Here is a 24,225-nt window from a genome sequence, read left to right on the forward strand (position 1 = left end):
TTTATCACTCTATGTACGCATGCCGCTCTCTTTATCCTTTTTGTTTTAGACCAGGATTAACACAGGTTTAAAGGAGGTCTAAACTAGGTCTGAATCTAGATTCAACCAGGTCAGAAGAATGTAAAAAAAGAACCGCTCAATTAGTTTGGAAGCTTCATGTCATTACCTGAGCTGTCTCCATAGTAATCACCTGTAATATGTGGATAATGCTCTGTTGGATGTGGCTGCTGCTGGCTTATTGTTGCTGTAAGTGCCACTCGTTTCAGCAGCAGAGCAGGGAACAGTCAAGCCTGTCCGCTCCTTCTACACTCTACTATTGATTTTTCTGCACCACTTGCTTTAATGAACGACCTATCGCACTCGGTTTATCTTTCACGTACACACATCTCCAGCTACTGTACTCAATCTGGCTGTCGTAATACTTCATATTGTCTGGTATGGACCGTGACCTTGACTGATGCAGAAGGCTCTGGAGCAGGTTCCACCGGACTGATGCACATCCAATGAAATGCATGGCTGAGCTTGGCGTCTGACTTCAGCAAAATTCTAAACACGAGGGTAGGATTAGCTGCGGAAATGTGTCATAAAAGTTCAATCTCTCCCCGGCTCCCGAAAGCCAAAACGATTGAAACCTCAGCATCTTTTTTTCTTCTTCTTCTGGTGCTTATTTATTAGGCCCGAGCCCCAGCAGGGCGGAGGGCCTATTGCTCCCGCAACTGTCTGACCAAACATGCGAGCTGCGCCCGCATGTTTGGTACCCCCGTCGCCCCTGGCAAGTACAGTGAACTAGCCCATGCCGAAGGGAGTGACGAGCGCGTAAGCGCTCGTAATGATGATTCCACCCCATGGCGGCATCGGGAAGGCTTAGAGCTTTCAAACGATGTATAATTTGTTGTCATGCATACTTACTCCTGCTATGACAGAAATAGTCAACAATGAGTGAATGGGCGTAGCCCATTCACTCATTGTTGACAACAGCAGCGCGAAGCGCTGCATTCCTCCAAAATCACTCCTGGCATCGTCCCGTACGCGAGAATCCATGCCGCAGGCATGGGCCATGCTTGTATCTGCTCAAATCAATGGAAGTCTATGGGGAGTGGGTGGGGCACCCCGACGGGAAAGGGAGTGACGAGCGCGTAAGCGCTCGTAATGATGATTCCACCCCATGGCGGCATCGGGAAGGCTTAGAGCTTTCAAACGATGTATAATTTGTTGTTATAGTGGAAACGGCTATATTGTTTTTGCTAAAAATATTATTAGGCCCGAGCGCCACAAGCTGGCGTAGCGAGGGCCGATCATTGCCGCTTGCGGCTATATTTAGGCCCGAGCCCCAGCAGGGCGGAGGGCCTATTGCTCCCGCAACGCTGCCGAAGGCAGCGTAGCAACTGTCACCCCGTCGCCCCTGGCAAGTACAGTGAACTAGCCCATGCCGAAGGCATGGATCATGCATACTTACTCCTGCTATGACAGAAATAGTCAACAATGAGTGAAAAACCCTCCTGGCATCGTCCTGTACGCGAGAATCCATGCCGCAGGCATGGGCCATGCTTGTATCTGCTCAAATCAATGGAAGTCTATGGGGAGTGGGCGGGGCATCCCGACGGAATAGGGAGTGACGAGCGCGTAAGCGCTCGTAATGATGATTCCACGGCTATATTGTTTTTGCTAAAAATATTATTAGGCCCGAGCGCCACAAGCTGGCGAGAGGCCTATTAATCTCGTAAGGCCGTGCGAAGCACGGCTGCGAAAGTGCGCACGTAGTGCGCACGAAATCGAGCGCGAAGCGCTCGCCCACTTCCAAACACTCACTAACACACTCCTTCACTCATGCACAACCCGTGCATACTAATTAGTAGTAGGAAAATGGAACATTACCGTTGTAAACGGGCGAAGCAACATGCGGGCGCAGCCCCGTCGCCCCTGGCAAGTACAGTGAACTAGCCCATGCCGAAGGCATGGATCATGCATACTTACTCCTGCTATGACAGAAATAGTCAACAATTTGTGAATGGGCGTAGCCCATTCACAAATTGTTGACAACAGCAGCGCGAAGCGCTGCATTCCTCCAAAAACCCTCCTGGCATCGTCCTGTACGCGAGAATCCATGCCGCAGGCATGGGCCATGCTTGTATCTGCTCAAATCAATGGAAGTCTATGGGGAGTGGGCGGGGCATCCCGACGGAATGGGGAGTGACGAGCGCGTAAGCGCTCGTAATGATGATTCCACCCCATGGCGGCATGGGGAAGGCTTAGAGCTTTCAAACGATGTATAATTTGTTGTTATAGTGGAAACGGCTATATTGTTTTTGCTAAAAATATTATTATTTTTATTTTTCTTGTTCTTCTGCTTTTTGAGCTCTAATTTGACCCCCTGAACATGCTCAAAAACTCACCAAACTTTGCCCAAAATTCAGAATCGGCGAAAAATTTGATTTTTTCTGGGCCATTTTTTTTTTCGTTAAAAAATGGCGCGACAGCGCCACCGACAAAAGTCAAAATACATTGCGCCTATGGGAGACGCCCCGAGGTCAACTTTGTCGTAAAGCTACGAAATTCGGGACACGCATTCCTCTCGTGAGGACAAAAAAAAAATATTACTGTGGCCACGCCCCCAGACTTACCCTATGGCCGCCATCTTCCTTTGAAAATGAAAACAAGCTGAGTTAGCCATTTTGTTTACGTCAAACTTTGACGAACTCCTCCTAGGGCGTTTTGCCCACCGACTTCAAAATCGGCGTACGTCCTCTGGACAAGTGGGACATCTAAAGTTATCCAATTTTTTGAGATACCTTTTACGGTCTGTGTGCGGCGCAGCCGCAAAGTTGGACAACTTATTTTGGAATATTGCAGATCTAAAAATTGTTCCCATTTGATCAAAACCAGTCCGATTAGGACCAAATTTGAATCAGTTGTTAAACTTTCTAGTTTGGACCAGTTTAGGCTGACAAAATTGAAATGGGCGCGATAGCGCCCCCTACAGAGTGACCTTTAAATTAACATTGAAGGTCAAAAATTAGTTTTACCAAAATTGTCTAAACTTTACTCAAAATTCTACTTTGCCGTCCCAATCACAAAAGCCAATCACAAAAATGCCTAATTTTTTACGGCGTAGTCGTAGCGATGACAGAAACCTCCCATGTTATCCCTATGGGAAAACCACAAAATCTCTCAAATTACCACATTTTTATGTTTTACACTTTAACGAAGTCCTCCTAGTGCGTTTTGCCCACCAACCTCAAAATCGGGGTACGTCCTCTAGACAAGTGGGGCATCTAAAGTTATCCAAATTTTAAGGATAACTTTTACGGTCTCTGTGCGACGGAGCCGCAAACGTTTCCCAGAATTCTGACTATTTGGCCTTCAGAGTGGTCTATAAACAATAGAGTTTTTCCAAATGACATGATATTTTGAACAAAATTCTAATTTGCCATCCTGATCATAAAAGTATGAGAGCCAAAGTCATATTTTGTACGGCGTAACCGTAGCGATGACAGAAACATCCCATGTTATCCTTATGGGAAAATTGTAGAATCGCTCAAATCACCACATTTTTACGCTTCACACTTTAATGAACTCCTCCTAGGGCGATTGTCCGATCAAGTTCATATTTGGAGAATATCATCTACACAAGCGGGGCATCAAAACTTATCCATATTTTGATTCTAAGTGCTACGGTCTCTGTGTGGCGGACCCGCAAATATATGTCAGAAATGGGAAAACAGCGAAATCTCTAAAATGACCACATTTTTACGCTTCACACTTTAACGAACTCCTCCTAGGGCGATTGCCCGATCAAGCTCATATTTGGGGAAAATCATCTACACAAGCGGGGCATCAAAAGTTAGTCATATTTTGATTTTAAGTGGTACGGTCTCTGTGCCGTGGAGCTGCAAATATACTGTCACAAATGGGAAAAACGCCAAATCCTTGAAATGTTCACATTTACGCTTCACACTTTAACAAACTCCTCCGTGGGCAATAGCTCGATCAAGCTTTACTTTGGGAAATATCATCTACACAAGCGCGGCATCAAAAGTTATCCATATTTTTATTCCAAGTGCTAAGGTCTCTGTGCGGCGGCGCAGCAAATTTGACTGACACTTGTGTTGATTTGCACTGGATTGGCCATGTCCAATGTGTCCCCGTCTGTCAAGTTCTTTTTTAATTCAACACACAATAAGGGCGCCATCTTTATCAAGTCGAAAGCGCAGAGTCGGAAGGCCGGCGGCCCGCGAGGGCCGTTGGATGCCGCTTGCGGCTTTAATTTTTCTTGTTCTTCATCGCTTTGATCTCTAATTTGACCCCCTGAACATGCTCAAAAACTCACCAAACTTTGCCCAAAATTCAGAATCGGCGAAAAATTTTATTTTTTCTGGGCCATTTTTTTTTTCGTAAAAAAATGGCGCGACAGCGCCACCGACAAAAGTCAAAATACATTGCGCCTATGGGAGACGCCCCGAGGTCAACTTTGGCGTAAAGCTACGAAATCCGGGACACGCATTCCTCTCGTGAGGACGAACAAAAAAAATCATTGTGGCCACGCCCCCAGACTTACCCTATGGCCGCCATCTTCCTTTGAAAATGAAAATACGCTGTGTTAGTCATTTTGTTCACGTCAAACTTTGACGAACTCCTCCTAGGGCGTTTTGCCCACCGACTTCAAAATCGGCGGACGTCCTCTGGACAAGTGGGGCATCTAAAGTTATTCAATTTTTTGAGATACCTTTAACGGTCTGTGTGCGGCGCAGCCGCAAAGTTGGACAACTTATTTTGGAATATTGCAGATCTAAAAATTGCTCCCATTTGATCAAAACCAGTCCGATTAGGACCAAATTTGAATCAGTTGTTAAACTTTCTAGTTTGGACCAGTTTAGGCTGACAAAATTGAAATGGCCGCGATAGCGCCCCCTACAGAGTGACCTTTAAATTAACATTGAAGGTCAAAAATTAGTTTTACCAAAATTGTCTAAACTTTACCCAAAATTCTATTTTGCCGTCCCGATCACAAAAGCCAATCACAAAAATGCCTAAATTTTTACGGCGTAGTCGTAGCGATGACAGAAACCTCCCATGTTATCCCTATGGGAAAACCACCAAATCTCTCAAATTACCACATTTTTATGTTTTACACTTCAACGAACTCCTCCTAGTGCGTTTTGCCCACCAACCTCAAAATCGGTGTACGTCCTCTAGACAAGTGGGGCATCTAAAGTTATCCAAATTTTAAGGATAACTTTTACGGTCTCTGTGCGACGGAGCCGCAAACGTTTCCCAGAATTCTGACTATTTGGCCTTCAGAGTGGCCTATAAACAATAGAGTTTTTCCAAATGACATGACATTTTGCACTAAATTCTAATTTGCCATCCTGATCATACAAGTATGAGAGCCAAAGTCATATTTTGTACGGCGTAACCGTAGCGTTGACAGAAACATCCCATGTTATCCTTATGGGAAAATCGTAGAATCGCTCAAATCACCACATTTTTACACTTCACACTTTAATGAACTCCTCCTAGGGCGATTGTCCGATCAAGCTCATATTTGGGGAAAATCATCTACACAAGCGGGGCATCAAAACTTATCCATATTTTGATTCTAAGTGCTACGGTCTCTGTGTGGCGGACCCGCAAATATATGTCAGAAATGGGAAAACAGCGAAATCTCTAAAATGACCACATTTTCACGCTTCACACTTTCACCAACTCCTCCTAGGCCGATTGCCCGATCAAGCTCATATTTGGGGAAATCATCTACACAAATGGGGCATCAAAAGTTATCCATATTTTGATTTTAAGTGCTACGGTCTCTGTGCCGTGGAGCTGCAAATATACTGTCACAAATGGGAAAAACGCCAAATCCTTGAAATGTTCACATTTATGCTTCACACTTTAATGAACTCCTCTGTGGGCAATAGCTCGATCAAGCTCATATTTGGGAAAAATAATCTACACAAGCGGAGCATCAAAAGTTATCCATATTTTTATTCCAAGTGTCACGGTCTCTGTGCGCTGGAGCTGCATATTTGACCGACATTTGTGTTCATTTGCACTGGTTGTCCACATGTCCAATGTGTCGCTGTCTTAGTTCTTAGATAATTGCGTTAGCGCCATCTCTGTAAAATGCAGAGAGCAGAGTCGGAAGGCCGGCGGCCCGTGAGGGCCGTTGGATGCCGCTTGCGGCTTTAATTTTTCTTGTTCTTCATCGCTTTGATCTCTAATTTGCCCCCCTGAACATGCTCAAAAAGTCACCAAACTTTGCCCAAAATTCAGAATCGGCGAAAAATTTTATTTTTTCTGGGCCATTTTTTTTTTCGTTAAAAAATGGCGCGACAGCGCCACCGACAAAAGTCAAAATACATTGCGCCTATGGGAGACGCCCCGAGGTCAACTTTGGCGTAAAGCTACGAAATTCGGGACACGCATTCCTCTCGTGAGGACAAACAAAAAAAATCATTGTGGCCACGCCCCCAGACTTACCCTATGGCCGCCATCTTCCTTTGAAAATGAAAACACGCTGTGTTAGCCATTTTGTTCACGTCAAACTTTGACGAACTCCTCCTAGGGCGTTTTGCCCACCGACTTCAAAATCGGCGTACGTCCTCTGGACAAGTGGGACATCTAAAGTTATCCAATTTTTTGAGATACCTTTTACGGTCTGTGTGCGGCGCAGCCGCAAAGTTGGACAACTTATTTTGGAATATTGCAGATCTAAAAATTGTTCCCATTTGATCAAAACCAGTCCGATTAGGACCAAATTTGAATCAGTTGTTAAACTTTCTAGTTTGGACCAGTTTAGGCTGACAAAATTGAAATGGGCGCGATAGCGCCCCCTACAGAGTGACCTTTAAATTAACATTGAAGGTCAAAAATTAGTTTTACCAAAATTGTCTAAACTTTACTCAAAATTCTACTTTGCCGTCCCAATCACAAAAGCCAATCACAAAAATGCCTAATTTTTTACGGCGTAGTCGTAGCGATGACAGAAACCTCCCATGTTATCCCTATGGGAAAACCACAAAATCTCTCAAATTACCACATTTTTATGTTTTACACTTTAACGAAGTCCTCCTAGTGCGTTTTGCCCACCAACCTCAAAATCGGGGTACGTCCTCTAGACAAGTGGGGCATCTAAAGTTATCCAAATTTTAAGGATAACTTTTACGGTCTCTGTGCGACGGAGCCGCAAACGTTTCCCAGAATTCTGACTATTTGGCCTTCAGAGTGGTCTATAAACAATAGAGTTTTTCCAAATGACATGATATTTTGAACAAAATTCTAATTTGCCATCCTGATCATAAAAGTATGAGAGCCAAAGTCATATTTTGTACGGCGTAACCGTAGCGATGACAGAAACATCCCATGTTATCCTTATGGGAAAATTGTAGAATCGCTCAAATCACCACATTTTTACGCTTCACACTTTAATGAACTCCTCCTAGGGCGATTGTCCGATCAAGTTCATATTTGGAGAATATCATCTACACAAGCGGGGCATCAAAACTTATCCATATTTTGATTCTAAGTGCTACGGTCTCTGTGTGGCGGACCCGCAAATATATGTCAGAAATGGGAAAACAGCGAAATCTCTAAAATGACCACATTTTTACGCTTCACACTTTAACGAACTCCTCCTAGGGCGATTGCCCGATCAAGCTCATATTTGGGGAAAATCATCTACACAAACGGGGCATCAAAAGTTAGTCATATTTTGATTTTAAGTGGTACGGTCTCTGTGCTGTGGAGCTGCAAATATACTGTCACAAATGGGAAAAACGCCAAATCCTTGAAATGTTCACATTTACGCTTCACACTTTAACAAACTCCTCCGTGGGCAATAGCTCGATCAAGCTTTACTTTGGGAAATATCATCTACACAAGCGCGGCATCAAAAGTTATCCATATTTTTATTCCAAGTGCTAAGGTCTCTGTGCGGCGGCGCAGCAAATTTGACTGACACTTGTGTTGATTTGCACTGGATTGGCCATGTCCAATGTGTCCCCGTCTGTCAAGTTCTTTTTTAATTCAACACACAATAAGGGCGCCATCTTTATCAAGTCGAAAGCGCAGAGTCGGAAGGCCGGCGGCCCGCGAGGGCCGTTGGATGCCGCTTGCGGCTTTAATTTTTCTTGTTCTTCATCGCTTTGATCTCTAATTTGACCCCCTGAACATGCTCAAAAACTCACCAAACTTTGCCCAAAATTCAGAATCGGCGAAAAATTTTATTTTTTCTGGGCCATTTTTTTTTTCGTAAAAAAATGGCGCGACAGCGCCACCGACAAAAGTCAAAATACATTGCGCCTATGGGAGACGCCCCGAGGTCAACTTTGGCGTAAAGCTACGAAATCCGGGACACGCATTCCTCTCGTGAGGACGAACAAAAAAAATCATTGTGGCCACGCCCCCAGACTTACCCTATGGCCGCCATCTTCCTTTGAAAATGAAAATACGCTGTGTTAGTCATTTTGTTCACGTCAAACTTTGACGAACTCCTCCTAGGGCGTTTTGCCCACCGACTTCAAAATCGGCGGACGTCCTCTGGACAAGTGGGGCATCTAAAGTTATTCAATTTTTTGAGATACCTTTAACGGTCTGTGTGCGGCGCAGCCGCAAAGTTGGACAACTTATTTTGGAATATTGCAGATCTAAAAATTGCTCCCATTTGATCAAAACCAGTCCGATTAGGACCAAATTTGAATCAGTTGTTAAACTTTCTAGTTTGGACCAGTTTAGGCTGACAAAATTGAAATGGCCGCGATAGCGCCCCCTACAGAGTGACCTTTAAATTAACATTGAAGGTCAAAAATTAGTTTTACCAAAATTGTCTAAACTTTACCCAAAATTCTATTTTGCCGTCCCGATCACAAAAGCCAATCACAAAAATGCCTAAATTTTTACGGCGTAGTCGTAGCGATGACAGAAACCTCCCATGTTATCCCTATGGGAAAACCACCAAATCTCTCAAATTACCACATTTTTATGTTTTACACTTCAACGAACTCCTCCTAGTGCGTTTTGCCCACCAACCTCAAAATCGGTGTACGTCCTCTAGACAAGTGGGGCATCTAAAGTTATCCAAATTTTAAGGATAACTTTTACGGTCTCTGTGCGACGGAGCCGCAAACGTTTCCCAGAATTCTGACTATTTGGCCTTCAGAGTGGCCTATAAACAATAGAGTTTTTCCAAATGACATGACATTTTGCACTAAATTCTAATTTGCCATCCTGATCATACAAGTATGAGAGCCAAAGTCATATTTTGTACGGCGTAACCGTAGCGTTGACAGAAACATCCCATGTTATCCTTATGGGAAAATCGTAGAATCGCTCAAATCACCACATTTTTACACTTCACACTTTAACAAACTCCTCCTAGGGCGATTGTCCGATCAAGCTCATATTTGGGGAAAATCATCTACACAAGCGGGGCATCAAAACTTATCCATATTTTGATTCTAAGTGCTACGGTCTCTGTGTGGCGGACCCGCAAATATATGTCAGAAATGGGAAAACAGCGAAATCTCTAAAATGACCACATTTTCACGCTTCACACTTTCACCAACTCCTCCTAGGCCGATTGCCCGATCAAGCTCATATTTGGGGAAATCATCTACACAAATGGGGCATCAAAAGTTATCCATATTTTGATTTTAAGTGCTACGGTCTCTGTGCCGTGGAGCTGCAAATATACTGTCACAAATGGGAAAAACGCCAAATCCTTGAAATGTTCACATTTATGCTTCACACTTTAATGAACTCCTCTGTGGGCAATAGCTCGATCAAGCTCATATTTGGGAAAAATAATCTACACAAGCGGAGCATCAAAAGTTATCCATATTTTTATTCCAAGTGTCACGGTCTCTGTGCGCTGGAGCTGCATATTTGACCGACATTTGTGTTCATTTGCACTGGTTGTCCACATGTCCAATGTGTCGCTGTCTTAGTTCTTAGATAATTGCGTTAGCGCCATCTCTGTAAAATGCAGAGAGCAGAGTCGGAAGGCCGGCGGCCCGTGAGGGCCGTTGGATGCCGCTTGCGGCTTTAATTTTTCTTGTTCTTCATCGCTTTGATCTCTAATTTGCCCCCCTGAACATGCTCAAAAAGTCACCAAACTTTGCCCAAAATTCAGAATCGGGGAAAAATTTTATTTTTTCTGGGCCATTTTTTTTTTCGTTAAAAAATGGCGCGACAGCGCCACCGACAAAAGTCAAAATACATTGCGCCTATGGGAGACGCCCCGAGGTCAACTTTGGCGTAAAGCTACGAAATTCGGGACACGCATTCCTCTCGTGAGGACAAACAAAAAAAATCATTGTGGCCACGCCCCCAGACTTACCCTATGGCCGCCATCTTCCTTTGAAAATGAAAACACGCTGTGTTAGCCATTTTGTTCGCGTCAAACTTTGACGAACTCCTCCTAGGGCGTTTTGCCCACCGACTTCAAAATCGGCGGACGTCCTCTGGACAAGTGGGGCATCTAAAGTTATTCAATTTTTTGAGATACCTTTTACGGTCTGTGTGCGGCGCAGCCGCAAAGTTGGACAACTTATTTTGGAATATTGCAGATCTAAAAATTGTTCCCATTTGATCAAAACAAGTCCGATTAGGACCAAATTTGAATCAGTTGTTCAACTTTCTAGTTTGGACCAGTTTATGGTGACAAAATTTAAATGGGCGCGATAGCGCCCCCTACAGAGTGACCTTTAAATTAACATTGAAGGTCAAAAATTAGTTTTACCAAAATTTTCTAAACTTTACCCAAAATTCTATTTTGGCGTCCCGATCAAAAAAGCCAATCAGACAAATGCCTTAATTTTTACGGCGTAGTCGTAGCGATGACATAAACCTCCCATGTTATCCCTATGGGACAACCGCTAAATCTCTTGAATATCCACATTTTTCTGTTTCACACTTTAACGAAGTCCTCCTAGTGCGTTTTGCCCACCGACCTCAAAATCGGTGTACGTCCTCTAGACAAGTGGGGCATCTAAAGTTATCCAAATTTTAAGGATAGCTTTTACGGTCTCTGTGCGACGGAGCCGCAAACGTTTCCCTGAATTCTGACTATTTGGCCTTCAGAGTGGCCTATAAACAATAGAGTTTTTCCAAATGACATGATATTTTGAACAAAATTCTAATTTGCCATCCTGATCATACAAGTATGAGAGCCAAAGTCATATTTTGTACGGCGTAACCGTAGCGATGACAGAAACATCCCATGTTATCCTTATGGGAAAATCGTAGAATCGCTCAAATCACCACATTTTTACGCTTCACACTTTAACAAACTCCTCCTAGTGCGTTTGGCCCACCGATCTCAAAATCGGTGTATCTCCTCTAGACAAGTGGGGCATCTAAATTTATTCAAATTTTATGGATATCATTTACGGTCTCTGTGCAGCTGAGCCCCAAACTTTCCGCAGAATTTGGACTATTTGGCCTTCAGAGTGGCCTATAAACAAGAGTTTTTCCAAATGACATGACATTTTGCACACAATTCTCATTTGCCATCCCCAAAATAAAAGTATGGGAGCCAAAGTCATATTTTGTACAGCGTAGCCATAGCGATGACAGAAACATCCCATGTTATCCCTATGGGGAAACCGCAAAATCTCTAAAATGACCACATTTTTACACTTCACACTTTAACAAACTCCTCCTAGGGCGATTGTCCGATCGAGTTCATATTTGGGGAGACTCATCTACACAAGCGGGGCATCAAAAGTTATCCATATTTTTATTCCAAGTGTCACGGTCTCTATGCGCTGGAGCTGCACATTTGACCGACATTTGTGTTCATTTGCACTGGTTAAGCACAGCATTGTACATGTCCAATGTGTCGCTGTCTTAGTTCTTAGACAATTGCGTTAGCGCCAACTCTGTAAAATGCAGAGAGCAGAGTCGGAAGGCCGGCGGCCCGCGAGGGCCGTTGGATGCCGCTTGCGGCTTTAATTTTTCTTGTTCTTCATCGCTTTGAACTCTAATTTGACCCCCTGAACATGCTCAAAAACTCACCAAACTTTGCCCAAAATTCAGAATCGGCGAAAAATTTTGTTTTTTCTGGGCCATTTTTTTTTCCTAAAAAAATGGCGCGACAGCGCCACCGACAAAAGTCAAAATACATTGCGCCTATGGGAGACGCCCCGAGGTCAACTTTGTCGTAAAGCTACGAAATTCGGAACACGCATTCCTCTTGTGAGGACAAAAAACAAATATTATTGTGGCCACGCACCCAGACTTACCCTATGGCCGCCATCTTCCTTTGAAAATGAAAACACGCTGTGTTAGCCATTTTGTTCACGTCAAACTTTGACGAACTCCTCCTAGGGCGTTTTGCCCACCGACTTCAAAATCGGCGGACGTCCTCTGGACAAGTGGGGCATCTAAAGTTATCCAATTTTTTGAGATACCTTTTACGGTCTGTGTGCGGCGCAGCCGCAAAGTTGGACAACTTATTTTGGGATATTGCAGATCTAAAAATTGTTCCCATTTGATCAAAACAAGTCCGATTAGGACCAAATTTGAATCAGTTGTTCAACTTTCTAGTTTGGACCAGTTTATGATGACAAAATTGAAATGGGCGCGATAGCGCCCCCTACAGAGTGACCTTTAAATTAACATTGAAGGTCAAAAATTTGTTTTACCAAAATTTTCTAAACTTTACCCAAAATTCTATTTTGGCGTCCCGATCAAAAAAGCCAATCAGACAAATGCCTTAATTTTTACGGCGTAGTCGTAGCGATGACATAAACCTCCCATGTTATCCCTATGGGAAAACCGCTAAATCTCTCGAATATCCACATTTTTCTGTTTCACACTTTAACGAACTCCTTCTAGTGCGTTTTGCCCACCGACCTCAAAATCGGTGTACGTCCTCTAGACAAGTGGGGCATCTAAAGTTATCCAAATTTTAAGGATAGCTTTTACGGTCTCTGTGCGACGGAGCCGCAAACGTTTCCCAGAATTCTGACTATTTGGCCTTCAGAGTGGCCTATAAACAATAGAGTTTTTCCAAATGACATGATATTTTGAACAAAATTCTAATTTGCCATCCTGATCATAAAAGTATGAGAGCCAAAGTCATATTTTGTACGGCGTAACCGTAGCGATGACAGAAACATCCCATGTTATCCTTATGGGAAAATCGTAGAATCGCTCAAATCACCACATTTTTACGCTTCACACTTTAACGAACTCCTCCTAGGGCGATTGTCCGATCAAGTTCATATTTGGAGAATATCATCTACACAAGCGGGGCATCAAAACGTATCCATATTTTGATTCTAAGTGCTACGGTCTCTGTGTGGCGGACCCGCAAATATATGTCAGAAATGGGAAAACAGCGAAATCTCTAAAATGACCACATTTTCACGCTTCACACTTTAACGAACTCCTCCTAGTGCGATTGCCCGATCAAGCTCATATTTGGGGAAAATCATCTACACAAGCGGGGCATCAAAAGTTTGTCATATTTTGATTTTAAGTAGTAAGGTCTCTGTGCTGTGGAGCTGCAAATATACTGTCACAAATGGGAAAACACCAAATCTTTGAAATGTTCAAATTTATGCTTCACACTTTAACAAACTCCTCCGTGGGCAATAGCCCGATCAAGCTTTACTTTGGGAAATATCATCTACACAAGCGGGGCATCAAAAGTTATCCATATTTTTATTCCAAGTGCTACGGTCTCTGTGCGGCGGCGCAGCAAATATGACTGACACTTGTGTTCATTTGCACTGGATTGGCCATGTCCAATGTGTCCCCGTCTGTCAAGTTCTTTTTTAATTCAACACATAATAAGGGCGCCATCTTTATCAAGTCGAAAGCGCAGAGTCGGAAGGCCGGCGGCCCGCGAGGGCCGTTGGATGCCGCTTGCGGCTTTAATTCTTTCTTCTTCTTCTTCTTCTTCTTCTTCTTCTTCTTCTTCTTCTTCTTCTTCTTCTCTGGACCAACCCCCCTATTTTTCATCCAGTGAACATTGACGAAAAGTCACAAAAATGTTCACACCTCTAAAAATCGTGCCTCTCTACATTCTGGCTATTTCCCTTTTCTAAAATAAAAAAAATTGGCGCGTCAGCGCGCCCAAATGTACCAAAAATGCATTGAGAGATGGGAAATGACCCAAAAAAAATCTGATCGTAGAATCAGGAAATTTGGCGCAGAGGTAGATGGTGACAAGAGAAGTAAAAAATATTACTACGGCAACGCCGTCCGCCCAACCAAATGTCGGCCATATTGCTTCAAAAATGGCTAAACATGACTTCGGAGTTTTTCCAAACGTCGTACTTTTACGAACTCCTCCCAGGGCGTTGGCCCTAAAAAGCTGAAATTTGGTGAAAATGCTACTGAGGAGTGGGACATCAAAAGTTATCCAAATTACATTGATACCTCTCACGGTCTCTGTGCGGCGAAGCCGCAAACTGTAGCTAGAATTTCAGAAATCTCCCATATTTTAAATTTCTGCCGTTTGCGCAGATAAAGTCCGAATTGCGTCAAATTAGAATCAGTTGTTAAACTCTTTTCCCTAAACCTACTTGAAGTGAAATAAATTCATTTGGCGCCACAGCGCCCCCTACAGATTTTATATGGAGGTTAATTGTTTAGTTTTGCGAAATTATATGAAATTTGACACACAACTCAATTTTAGCATCCCCATCAGAAAAGTCAATGAGACCCATGTCATAATTGTTATGGCGTTGCCGTAACGATGACCGAAACCTTTCATGTTATTCCAATGGGGAAATCGCCAGAACATGTTTACACTTTAGACTTTCACAAACTCCTCCCAGGGCGTCAGCCCTATTAACCTGAAATTTGGTGAGACTCATCTTCAGGACCATCAAAAGTTATCCACATTTTCATTCAAAGAGTCACGGTGTCTGTGCGGCAAAGCTGCACATTTTGCCAAGAATTCAAAATAAAATAGCTTTTTGATGGTAAAACAAAGGGGAGAAGATGTGACAGCGTCACAGATTCAGCAGTAGGCGTAATAAAAGGACAATTGGGGCGCGTTAGCGCCCCCTCCTCTTGCGGCGTGGCGGCGGTGTGGCGGCGGCGTGGCGAGGGCCGATCATTGCCGCTTGCGGCTATATTTATTTTTATTTTTCTTGTTCTTCTTCAGCGCTTTGAACTCTAATTTGACCCTCTGAACATGCTCAAAAACTCACCAAACTTTGCCCAAAATTCAGAATCGGCGAAAAATTTTGTTTTTTCTGGGCCATTTTTTTTTTCGTTAAAAAATGGCGCGACAGCGCCACCAACAAAAGTCAAAATACATTGCGCCTATGGGAGACGCCCCGAGGTCAACGTTGTCGTAGAGCTACCAAATTCGGGACACGCATTCCTCTTGTGAGGACAAAAAAAAAATATTACTGTGGCCACGCCCCCAGACTTACCCTATGCCCGCCATCTTCCTTTGAAAATGAAAACAAGCTGTGTTAGCCATTTTGTTCACGTCAAACTTTGACGAACTCCTCCTAGGGCGTTTTGCCCACCGACTTCAAAATCGGCTACGTCCTCTGGACAAGTGGGGCATCTAAAGTTATCCAATTTTTTGAGATACCCTTTACGGTCTGTGTGCGGCGCGGCCGCAAAGTTGGACAACTTATTTTGGAATATTGCAGATCTAGAAATTGCTCCCATTTGATCAAAACCAGTCCGATTAGGACCAAATTCGAATCAGTTGTTCAACTTTCTAGTTTGGACCAGTTTAGGCTGACAAAATTGAAATGGCCGCGATAGCGCCCCCTACAGAGTGACCTTTAAATTAACATTGAAGGTCAAAAATTTGTTTTACCAAAATTGTCTAAACTTTACCCAAAATTCTATTTTGCCGTCCCGAACACAAAAGCCAATCACAAAAATGCCTAAATTTTTACGGCGTAGTCGTAGCGATGACAGAAACCTCCCATGTTATCCCTATGGGAAAACCACAAAATCTCTCAAATTACCACATTTTTATGTTTTACACTTTAACGAAGTCCTCCTAGTGCGTTTTGCCCACCAACCTCAAAATCGGTGTACGTCCTCTAGACAAGTGGGGCATCTAAATTTATCCAAATTTTAAGGATAACTTTTACGGTCTCTGTGCGACGGAGCCGCAAACGTTTCCCTGAATTCTGACTATTTGGCCTTCAGAGTGGCCTATAAACAATAGTTTTTCCAAATGACATGACATTTTGCACTAAATTCTAATTTGCCATCCTGATCATACAAGTATGAGAGCCAAAGTCATATTTTGTACGGCGTAACCGTAGCGATGACAGAAACATCCCATGTTATCCTTATGGGAAAATCGCAAAATTGCTCAAATCACCACTTTTTTACGCTTCACACTTTAACAAACTCCTCCTAGGGCGATTGGCCGATCAAACTCATATTTGGGGAAAATCATCTACACAAACGGGGCATCAAAAGTTATCCATATTTTGATTTTAAGTGGTACGGTCTCTGTGTGGCTGAGCCGCAAACTTTTCGCAGAATTTGGATTATTTGGCCTTCAGAGTGGCCTATAAACAAGAGTTTTTCCAAATGACATGACATTTTGCACACAATTCTCATTTGCCATCCCCAAATTAAAAGTATGGGAGCCACAGTCATATTTGGTAAAGCGTAGCCGTAGCGATGACAGAAACATCCCATGTTATCCTTATGGGAAAATCGCAAAATCGCTCAAATCACCACATTTTTATGCTTCACACTTTAACAAACTCCTCCTAGGGCGATTGTCCGATCAAACTCATATTTGGGGAAAATCATCTCCACAAGCGGGGCATCAAAAATTATTCATATTTATATTCTAAGTGGTACAGTCTTTGTGTGGCGGACCCGCAAATAGATGTCACAAATGGGAAAACAGCGAAATCTCTAAAATGTTCACATTTATGCTTCACACTTTAACAAACTCCTCCGTGGGCAATAGCTCGATCAAGCTTAACTTTTGGGAATATCATCTACACAAGCGGGGCATCAAAAGTTATCCATATTTTTATTCCAAGTGCTACGGTCTCTGTGCGGCGGAGCAGCAAATTTGACTGACACTTGTGTTCATTTGCACTGGATTGGCCATGTCCAATGTGTCGCCGTCTGTCAAGTTCTTTTTTAATTCAACACAATAAGGGCGCCATCTTTATCAAGTCGAAAGCGCAGAGTCGGAAGGCCGGCGGCCCGCGAGGGCCGTTGGATGCCGCTTGCGGCTTTAATTTTCATTGCTGTTCGATACAGCGACCCCCATAGTGATAATTCAGACGTATGCTCGCGGTTAGTTATTGGACCGAATTTGCCTTGAGGCTAATCATAGCAGTGTATTGATTTTTGCCCATTGTAGCATGTAAACAGAAACACACCAACCTGCTGCGCCCCTTTCCAGCCGCCTCCTCTTTGTAAATGCTCCTTGGTGTCAGAGAACAAAGACACCCACAGCTGAGCGCCACAGTCCAAACCAAACCAGTGCTGCTTTTCAGAACAACCTTAACTCGCCATAATGAGCGGCAGAGGGGCGAAACACATGGTGATGTTTCAATTGATATGGAAATGGCTATTTGTGGAGCGGGGACCACACACGCACTCATTTAGGGGCTGAATAGTTCATTTCTATCAAGGACGCCTAATGTCTGAAGTTCTCACACTGCCCACTACGCTCGGCCCAATCAGCCAAGGCCCACTTTTCTATACGGTAGCCATGACAACGCAGGCGGTGAGTGGATGCAAGGTTGGGTCTCTGTGGCTTCTGATCCGTCCAAAAGAAAACCGAGAGAAATGGATACGTACGTGTTCTGTAAATGCTGCTGAGGGCTATTGCAACTGAGGTGGAAAATGACGGTGACATTTGCGTTGAATAGCAATGAAATTGGTGTCTATCCTTCTAAAGGGTGTCGTAGTAGTGATCTAGCAACAAAAATGGTTTTATTGTATTGAAATAAGACCTAAAATATTGCCTGCAGTATTTCATAACCTATAAACCGTTATTCACCTAAACCAAAGCCTAAATTCATCAGAAATCAAGACCAAATCATATAAAACACGCAACCTATTTGAATACATTTTATACAATGTTTTTAAATATAAATATATTATAAATATACTTGAAATATTACGCGTGTCATTTGTGAACTATGGAAATGATTTGACAAACCAAATCAAATTTGCGTAAAGATTTTACAACAGATCAGAACACATTTGTAACAACTCTGTACCCTGTGTTGCTTTCCCAAATCCCTCTCCCCTTGTGTCAGTCGGTGCTGAGGTGGAGCCCTGTGTGACAAACCCCTGTCTACACGGAGGAAAGTGCCTTCCTCAAGGGACCGGCTACAGCTGCTACTGCCCACAAGGCTTCACAGGAGAAAACTGCGAGATTGGTGAGTGATCCATCCACACATCCCACACGATACAATCAGCTCCTTGCTTTTGCCTTTCCATACCAGGTTTTTTCAGACTCCATACTGGAAGGTTGTAGGTCAAGCTGTTCCTCACAGTGAATGATTGTCATTTGTCCAAAAGGTCTTTACTTCTTTTAAAGAGAGACAAACAAAACTAACCTAAGTTCTTCTCACTCACCACCAGCTGTATAACAACCTGAAACAGATGCATGAACCCCATAGCTCAGTATTAGCTTCATATTAATAATAATTTTCACACTTGCTTAAGCTGTGTGATATGGATGGACAGTGTACGACTGACAGCTACTAACTTCATGTGGGTCACTTTGCTTGAAGGCTGTTTATGGATTTGCAGAATTTGCAGTATTATCTCTCGAAGGGGCAACTTACACTCTGCATAATTCATGAAACACACAACGAGATCAGACTGTTTTTTAATCAAGCAACAAAGACTGGCTTTGTTCTAAGAGGAACTTTGTGGTACGGGTTATTAACTATAGATTAGATGGAAATGTGAGAACTGCAAGGTCATCCATGGATTTGCAATATTTTGTATTTAAATTTGAACAGGTGCATGTGTTTGCAGGTTTGGTTTGTTCGTTGTTGGTATCCATGGGTTTCAGAGAGATGATAGATTTACAATACCACTTACATTTTCCATTACATTTTCCATTATCCACGTTTGGATGTGATGTAAATAAATAAGTGACCAAAGAAAAACAGTTTGGATCCATTATAGGTATGGGTAAAAGTTTTAATTAATTGAGTGATTTTTTATAACTAAAACATTGTTCAATTTGTATTTCTAACTCAATACTTAATTTTTATATTTAGAATTTTCGGAGCCATTTTATTCCGTGTCAGCAACATGGTATAAAGGAACCACATTTTCAGCCTTCCCATCTATTTTTAATCCCACCAAACAGCCTCTATGTGTCACATTAAACAGACGCTTTGATCAAAAAGTGGTGTTTTTGAGGATAGAATGGCGGCTATATTTAGTTCCTCATCCGAACTTCTGATTCTGGAACAAACTGGTATTTAAATGAAACAGACCGCTATGACAGTGTGGGCTCTGAACGTGTCAAACTTTGGAACACTAAAAGGTTACGTCTGTTTGAACGGCCCGTCGCATATTAGACATCGATGCTAGTGACCTTTCCACTCTCCTCTTTTTGCTCATAAACGTCCAGATCTGAAGAGACTCAAAGGCGATGTTGAAACTTTTAAGTGGCTTTCTTGGAGCACTTCGACTGTGAGCGCTAATAGATTTCTACAGACCTGAGGTAAAACCCTTATTCTGGCTCTGCAAAATCCAAAGAGCAAAGAAACGACGAACACACATCATCCTCATGTCAATAAAATTATACGTTATTGATTTTTCATCTTATTTTCCCAGACAAGTTGGTGAGCTGCAGGAGTTATGTTTTCACTCTGCTCTTGAGAGCACATGAGAGAATAGGGTTTTGGCCAGATTCAATGTTTTATAAAATGTATACTTATTATTGATTGAGGATAAAAATATTGTGTAAATTGTACTTAAATTGCTGTACTAATTAGCACTTCTGCAATTAAAGTGACATACATTAACACACAGACACAGTTATTATCAAATACAATAATCTTTACTACAAGCTTATTTATATTGCTGTATTATTATTTCTTACAATTTCAGCAGCACAACTACTATGTGATTAAATAGAATAATAGAAAATACTGTAGATAAATGGATGAAGAGTGTATAATAGATAATACATCGTAACCCACGTTCACCACAGCTAAGGTTCCTGTGCTCCAGTTTGAACGGCAGCAAACACCCACACCTTCTCGTTTTTCATTTTGTCATGAGATTGGCAGGCGCACAGTCCTTACCGCTCCTCTCCTCTCGCACACAGATGTTGACGACTGCCAGTCCGAGCCTTGTGAAAATGGAGGCACTTGCGTCGACAAGGTTGATTCGTTCCTCTGCCTCTGTCTACCCAGTTATGGAGGAGACACGTGCGAAAAGGGTAAAATAAAATGCTATTATGAGCTATTATTATCTACAGTAAGTGGCAAAAGGGTGACCATGGATGCTTGTTTGTGAAATGCACCAGACCTGCCCCAGAACTGCACTGTTTTGTCCTGTTTCCATTGTGCAGGAGTTAGAAGCTTTGAGGGGAGACACAACTTAATTGTTGTTTAATTGATTGATCATTGTGCAATCTGCAACAAAATATGTTTTATTATTTCATGTAATCAAACAGATTTATGTCAGATTTATTCACAGTTTACCTGAAATTTGAATATTCACACCAATTTTAATAAATTGTATGTTTTTGTCTATCTCTTATGTCTTATATCTTATATGTCAACAAAATCATGTATATGTGATACAGTGGTACAGTACAAAAGTATTTGTACCCCTGGAACTGTTTCACATTTTGTCACAACCACAATCTTGAATAAATTGTAAACGAGCAACACAAAATGGGACACAATTGTGAAGTGGAAGAAAAAATAGACATGTTTTCCTTATAAAAACACACACAAAAAACTCTATAGTGCAAATGTATTCAACCTCTTTTCCCTGAATGCAACCAATTGCTGTCAGAAGTTGCCTGAGGATTGCTGAAAGATTTAATGTTGGCCTAGTGATTAAATAGAGGCCACATGTGATGAAAGAACAAAGCCTTTGTTGAAAAACAGCCATAAGAAGTCCTGTTTGCAGTTTGCCAGAAGCCATGTGAGGGACACAGCAAACATTGAACTAAAAGCAAAACGCTGTATGGCAGAAAACTAAACACGGCCCATGACTCTGAACACACCATTCCCACTGTCAAACATGGTGGGGCAGCATCAAGTTGTGGGGCGGGTTTTCTTCAGCAGGGACAGGGAAGCTGCTGAGTGGATGAGAAGATGGATGGAGGCAAATACAGGGCAATCCTGGAAGAAAACCTGTTGGCGTCTGCAGTAGACGTGAGACTGGAGCAGAGGTTCAACTTCAGCAGGACAGCGAGCCTGAACATAAAGCCAGAGCTACAATGGAATGGTTTAAAACAAAACATATTCATGTGTTAGAACGGCCCAGTCAAAGTCCAGACCTAAATCCAATCCAGAATCTGTGTCTGTGGTGCATTTTTCCTCCACTTTGCAACTGTGAGCCGCTTTGTGTTGTTCTTACTCAGAAAATACCAATATCATTTATTGAAGTTTGTGGTAAAAAAGTTTATAGTTTTACATAAGTCAAGTGGCAGTTTGCTAAGAAAAGTTAAGAACAATTTTACCTGTTGAGATGTCAAATCTAATATTTAAAAAATATGTCTATTTTCCACATATGTACTCCTGAGACTTTCTGTCTAACTCTATCCATCCTACAGACACTGAAGGTTGTGAGCATGGTTGGAGGAAGTTCCATGGCCACTGCTACAGGTAGAAATATATATATATATAATATAGATATATGGTTATCTGTGACCAATGTTGGGGTAACGCTTGTCCAAGCGGCCTGTGCACTTTGTGAGCGAGGCTCGTGACATCAAACCTGCTCCTCACTGTGCTCTTTACGTGGGCACTTCCTGTCCCACATCCAGTGCAAACGCTCTACCTCAGCAACTCGTTTGTTGTAGTTTTTTAATTTCGGCTGTAATTTTCATGAGGCGTTGTTGATCTGAGTGTTTTGGCACTAAATATTTCAAATGCTTGTACCAGTTAAGTGCAGGTGAAAGTTGAAAGACAATTCAGAAAAAGGTTTATTGCCATTGTCAGTGAACAAACTTCACTGACTAGGAACTTGTTTTGCTGTTAAGGTGCAACATACAACAATGAACAAGAATAAAAGCAAGATACATAAAATAAAATCAAAAACGTCATGTTACTCTGTTTTTGGAACAGTATTATTGTAATGTAATACAAATATAGTAATACAAATATATTCTGTTTTTAGCGCTATAGCTTGTGTTTGAATGTATTACAGTTTAATGTATGAATGTATTACAGTTTGAGAGTAACTTGTCCAACACATGGCAAACTACACAATTATGAATTTGTATTTTCTACGTAGGTACTTCACACACAGGCACACATGGGAGGATGCAGAAAAGGACTGCAGAGAGCACAGTGCCCACCTCTCCAGCATCATTTCTGCCACTGAGCAAGAGTTCATCAATGGTATGTTCAAATAGAAAGAAATGTGCAGAGAAATACACAAACATAACTGTGGTTGACATTTCAACTATTCATATGTAAAATACAGTTACAGATTTATTTTGGTCAAATTTGCAGTTGCTTTTGTGTTAAAAGATATTAGAGAAGCAAATTGAAATGCTTTAATAGTGCTAATTGGATGTACATTTAGAAATTCTATGTTCTGTTTACATCTATTTGTTCTATACACAAAACTCCAGTCAACCTTGAACAATAACGACTTGATGAATGGTTTATATTGATCAAAAGAAGATGATATACATTTCTGCAGCATGTTGTACTCATCTTAATGACATAATTCTGTGTATAATAATTTCACATTTTGGCAGGTCTGGGTCATGACAATGCCTGGATTGGTTTAAACGATCGCACTGTTGAAGAGGATTTCCAGTGGACTGATACTAATGATTTGGTCAATATGTGCTTATTTTTTTCTAAATTAAATGTATGCATTAGCTTGTTTGATCCTTTTTAACAGTTCTACTTGTTTCTATTTCCTGTGCAGGTGTATGAGAATTGGAGGGAGAGCCAGCCAGACAACTTCTTTGCAGGTGGGGAGGACTGTGTGGTGACCATTGCCCATGAGGATGGCAAGTGGAACGACGTGCCCTGCAACTATAACCTGCCCTACATCTGCAAAAAAGGCACAGGTATAAAAACTAGAGCTTATCTATATATAAAGCGCATGGATAATTGTGACTTGAATATAGTCGACAAACACTGCTACAGAAATGTGAGCTAAACGGACATTCTAGTTAGTTCATCTCCTAAACAAACTGAAACCATCACAATATGTTTTAGCTAAGTCTTATTTTGAGTCAAACCTTTGAGATATATTGTGCTTTTTACCTTTTATATTATATTTAGTGTAGTGCTAACTAGGTTTTGTTCATTGTAAACTGCAATATTGATCTAAAATGGCTTCATTATATAGAAACAGGCCCATTGATTTTCTTTTTAAAATGGCAGAACTGATAGTCACATTCACCGTAACAAGATGTTGTTTTTATTTTTGTGGCCACTTGACAGTTTAGAACCCACACCTATCATCCAAACTTTTCAAATAATTACATTTAAGTACGAGGAAGTGGGCAGGGATAGGGGGTAGGTGAATTTACGTAGCACTTGAGCCTAAATTGGAGAACAATGTAGGATTACATGAAGGAATCAGTCAAAAAACGACTTTGAGTAAACTAATTAAGATGAAAAAGACTATCGTACCTATGTTAAAAGCTCAATAAAGTTAATTGTGCATAATGTAAAATAGATGAACCCGTCTTCGTTGGATAATTTTGACTTTGTATAAATTGGTAACGATGCAATAGACAAGGTGGTCGTTCACATTTTGTACAATGCTGCCATCTACAGGCTTATTGTCAAACATTTCCAAACTACATCTTTGTGAACTGAACTGTATAATCTATTGTGTTTTAGTTTTGTGCGGCACTCCACCTGCAGTGGAGCATGCAAGCTTAGTTGGCCGGAGAAAATCCCATTATGATATCCATGCAGTGGTGCGCTACCAGTGCGCTGAAGGCTTCTACCAGCGCCACATTCCCACTGCCCGCTGCAGAGCAGATGGCACCTGGGAAAGGCCCAAAATCATCTGCGCAAAGTGTGAGTTTTTTTTTTTCATTTGGGTTCAACCAAGTTCATTTGCTCAGCT

The 24,225-nt window shown here is 42.0% G+C and overlaps 1 protein-coding gene across 1 annotated transcript in view; it reads left to right on the top strand.

Moving 5' to 3' along the window:
- Positions 1–24,225, top strand: part of LOC140356425 (neurocan core protein-like) — a 44,428-nt gene that overhangs the window by 18,729 nt on the left and 1,474 nt on the right. The window contains exons 13-19 of the mRNA XM_072441329.1: positions 18,231–18,353; positions 20,270–20,383; positions 21,734–21,785; positions 22,417–22,523; positions 22,889–22,971; positions 23,065–23,209; positions 23,994–24,176. Coding sequence (XP_072297430.1) covers positions 18,231–18,353; positions 20,270–20,383; positions 21,734–21,785; positions 22,417–22,523; positions 22,889–22,971; positions 23,065–23,209; positions 23,994–24,176 — 807 coding nt within the window. The remainder of the gene's footprint in view (positions 1–18,230; positions 18,354–20,269; positions 20,384–21,733; positions 21,786–22,416; positions 22,524–22,888; positions 22,972–23,064; positions 23,210–23,993; positions 24,177–24,225) is intronic.

Source organism: Eucyclogobius newberryi, unplaced genomic scaffold, assembly GCF_026437365.1.
Source record: "Eucyclogobius newberryi isolate DKJ021-1_F unplaced genomic scaffold, fEucNew1.0.hap1 SCAF_12, whole genome shotgun sequence".
Lineage (NCBI taxonomy): Eukaryota > Metazoa > Chordata > Actinopteri > Gobiiformes > Gobiidae > Eucyclogobius > Eucyclogobius newberryi.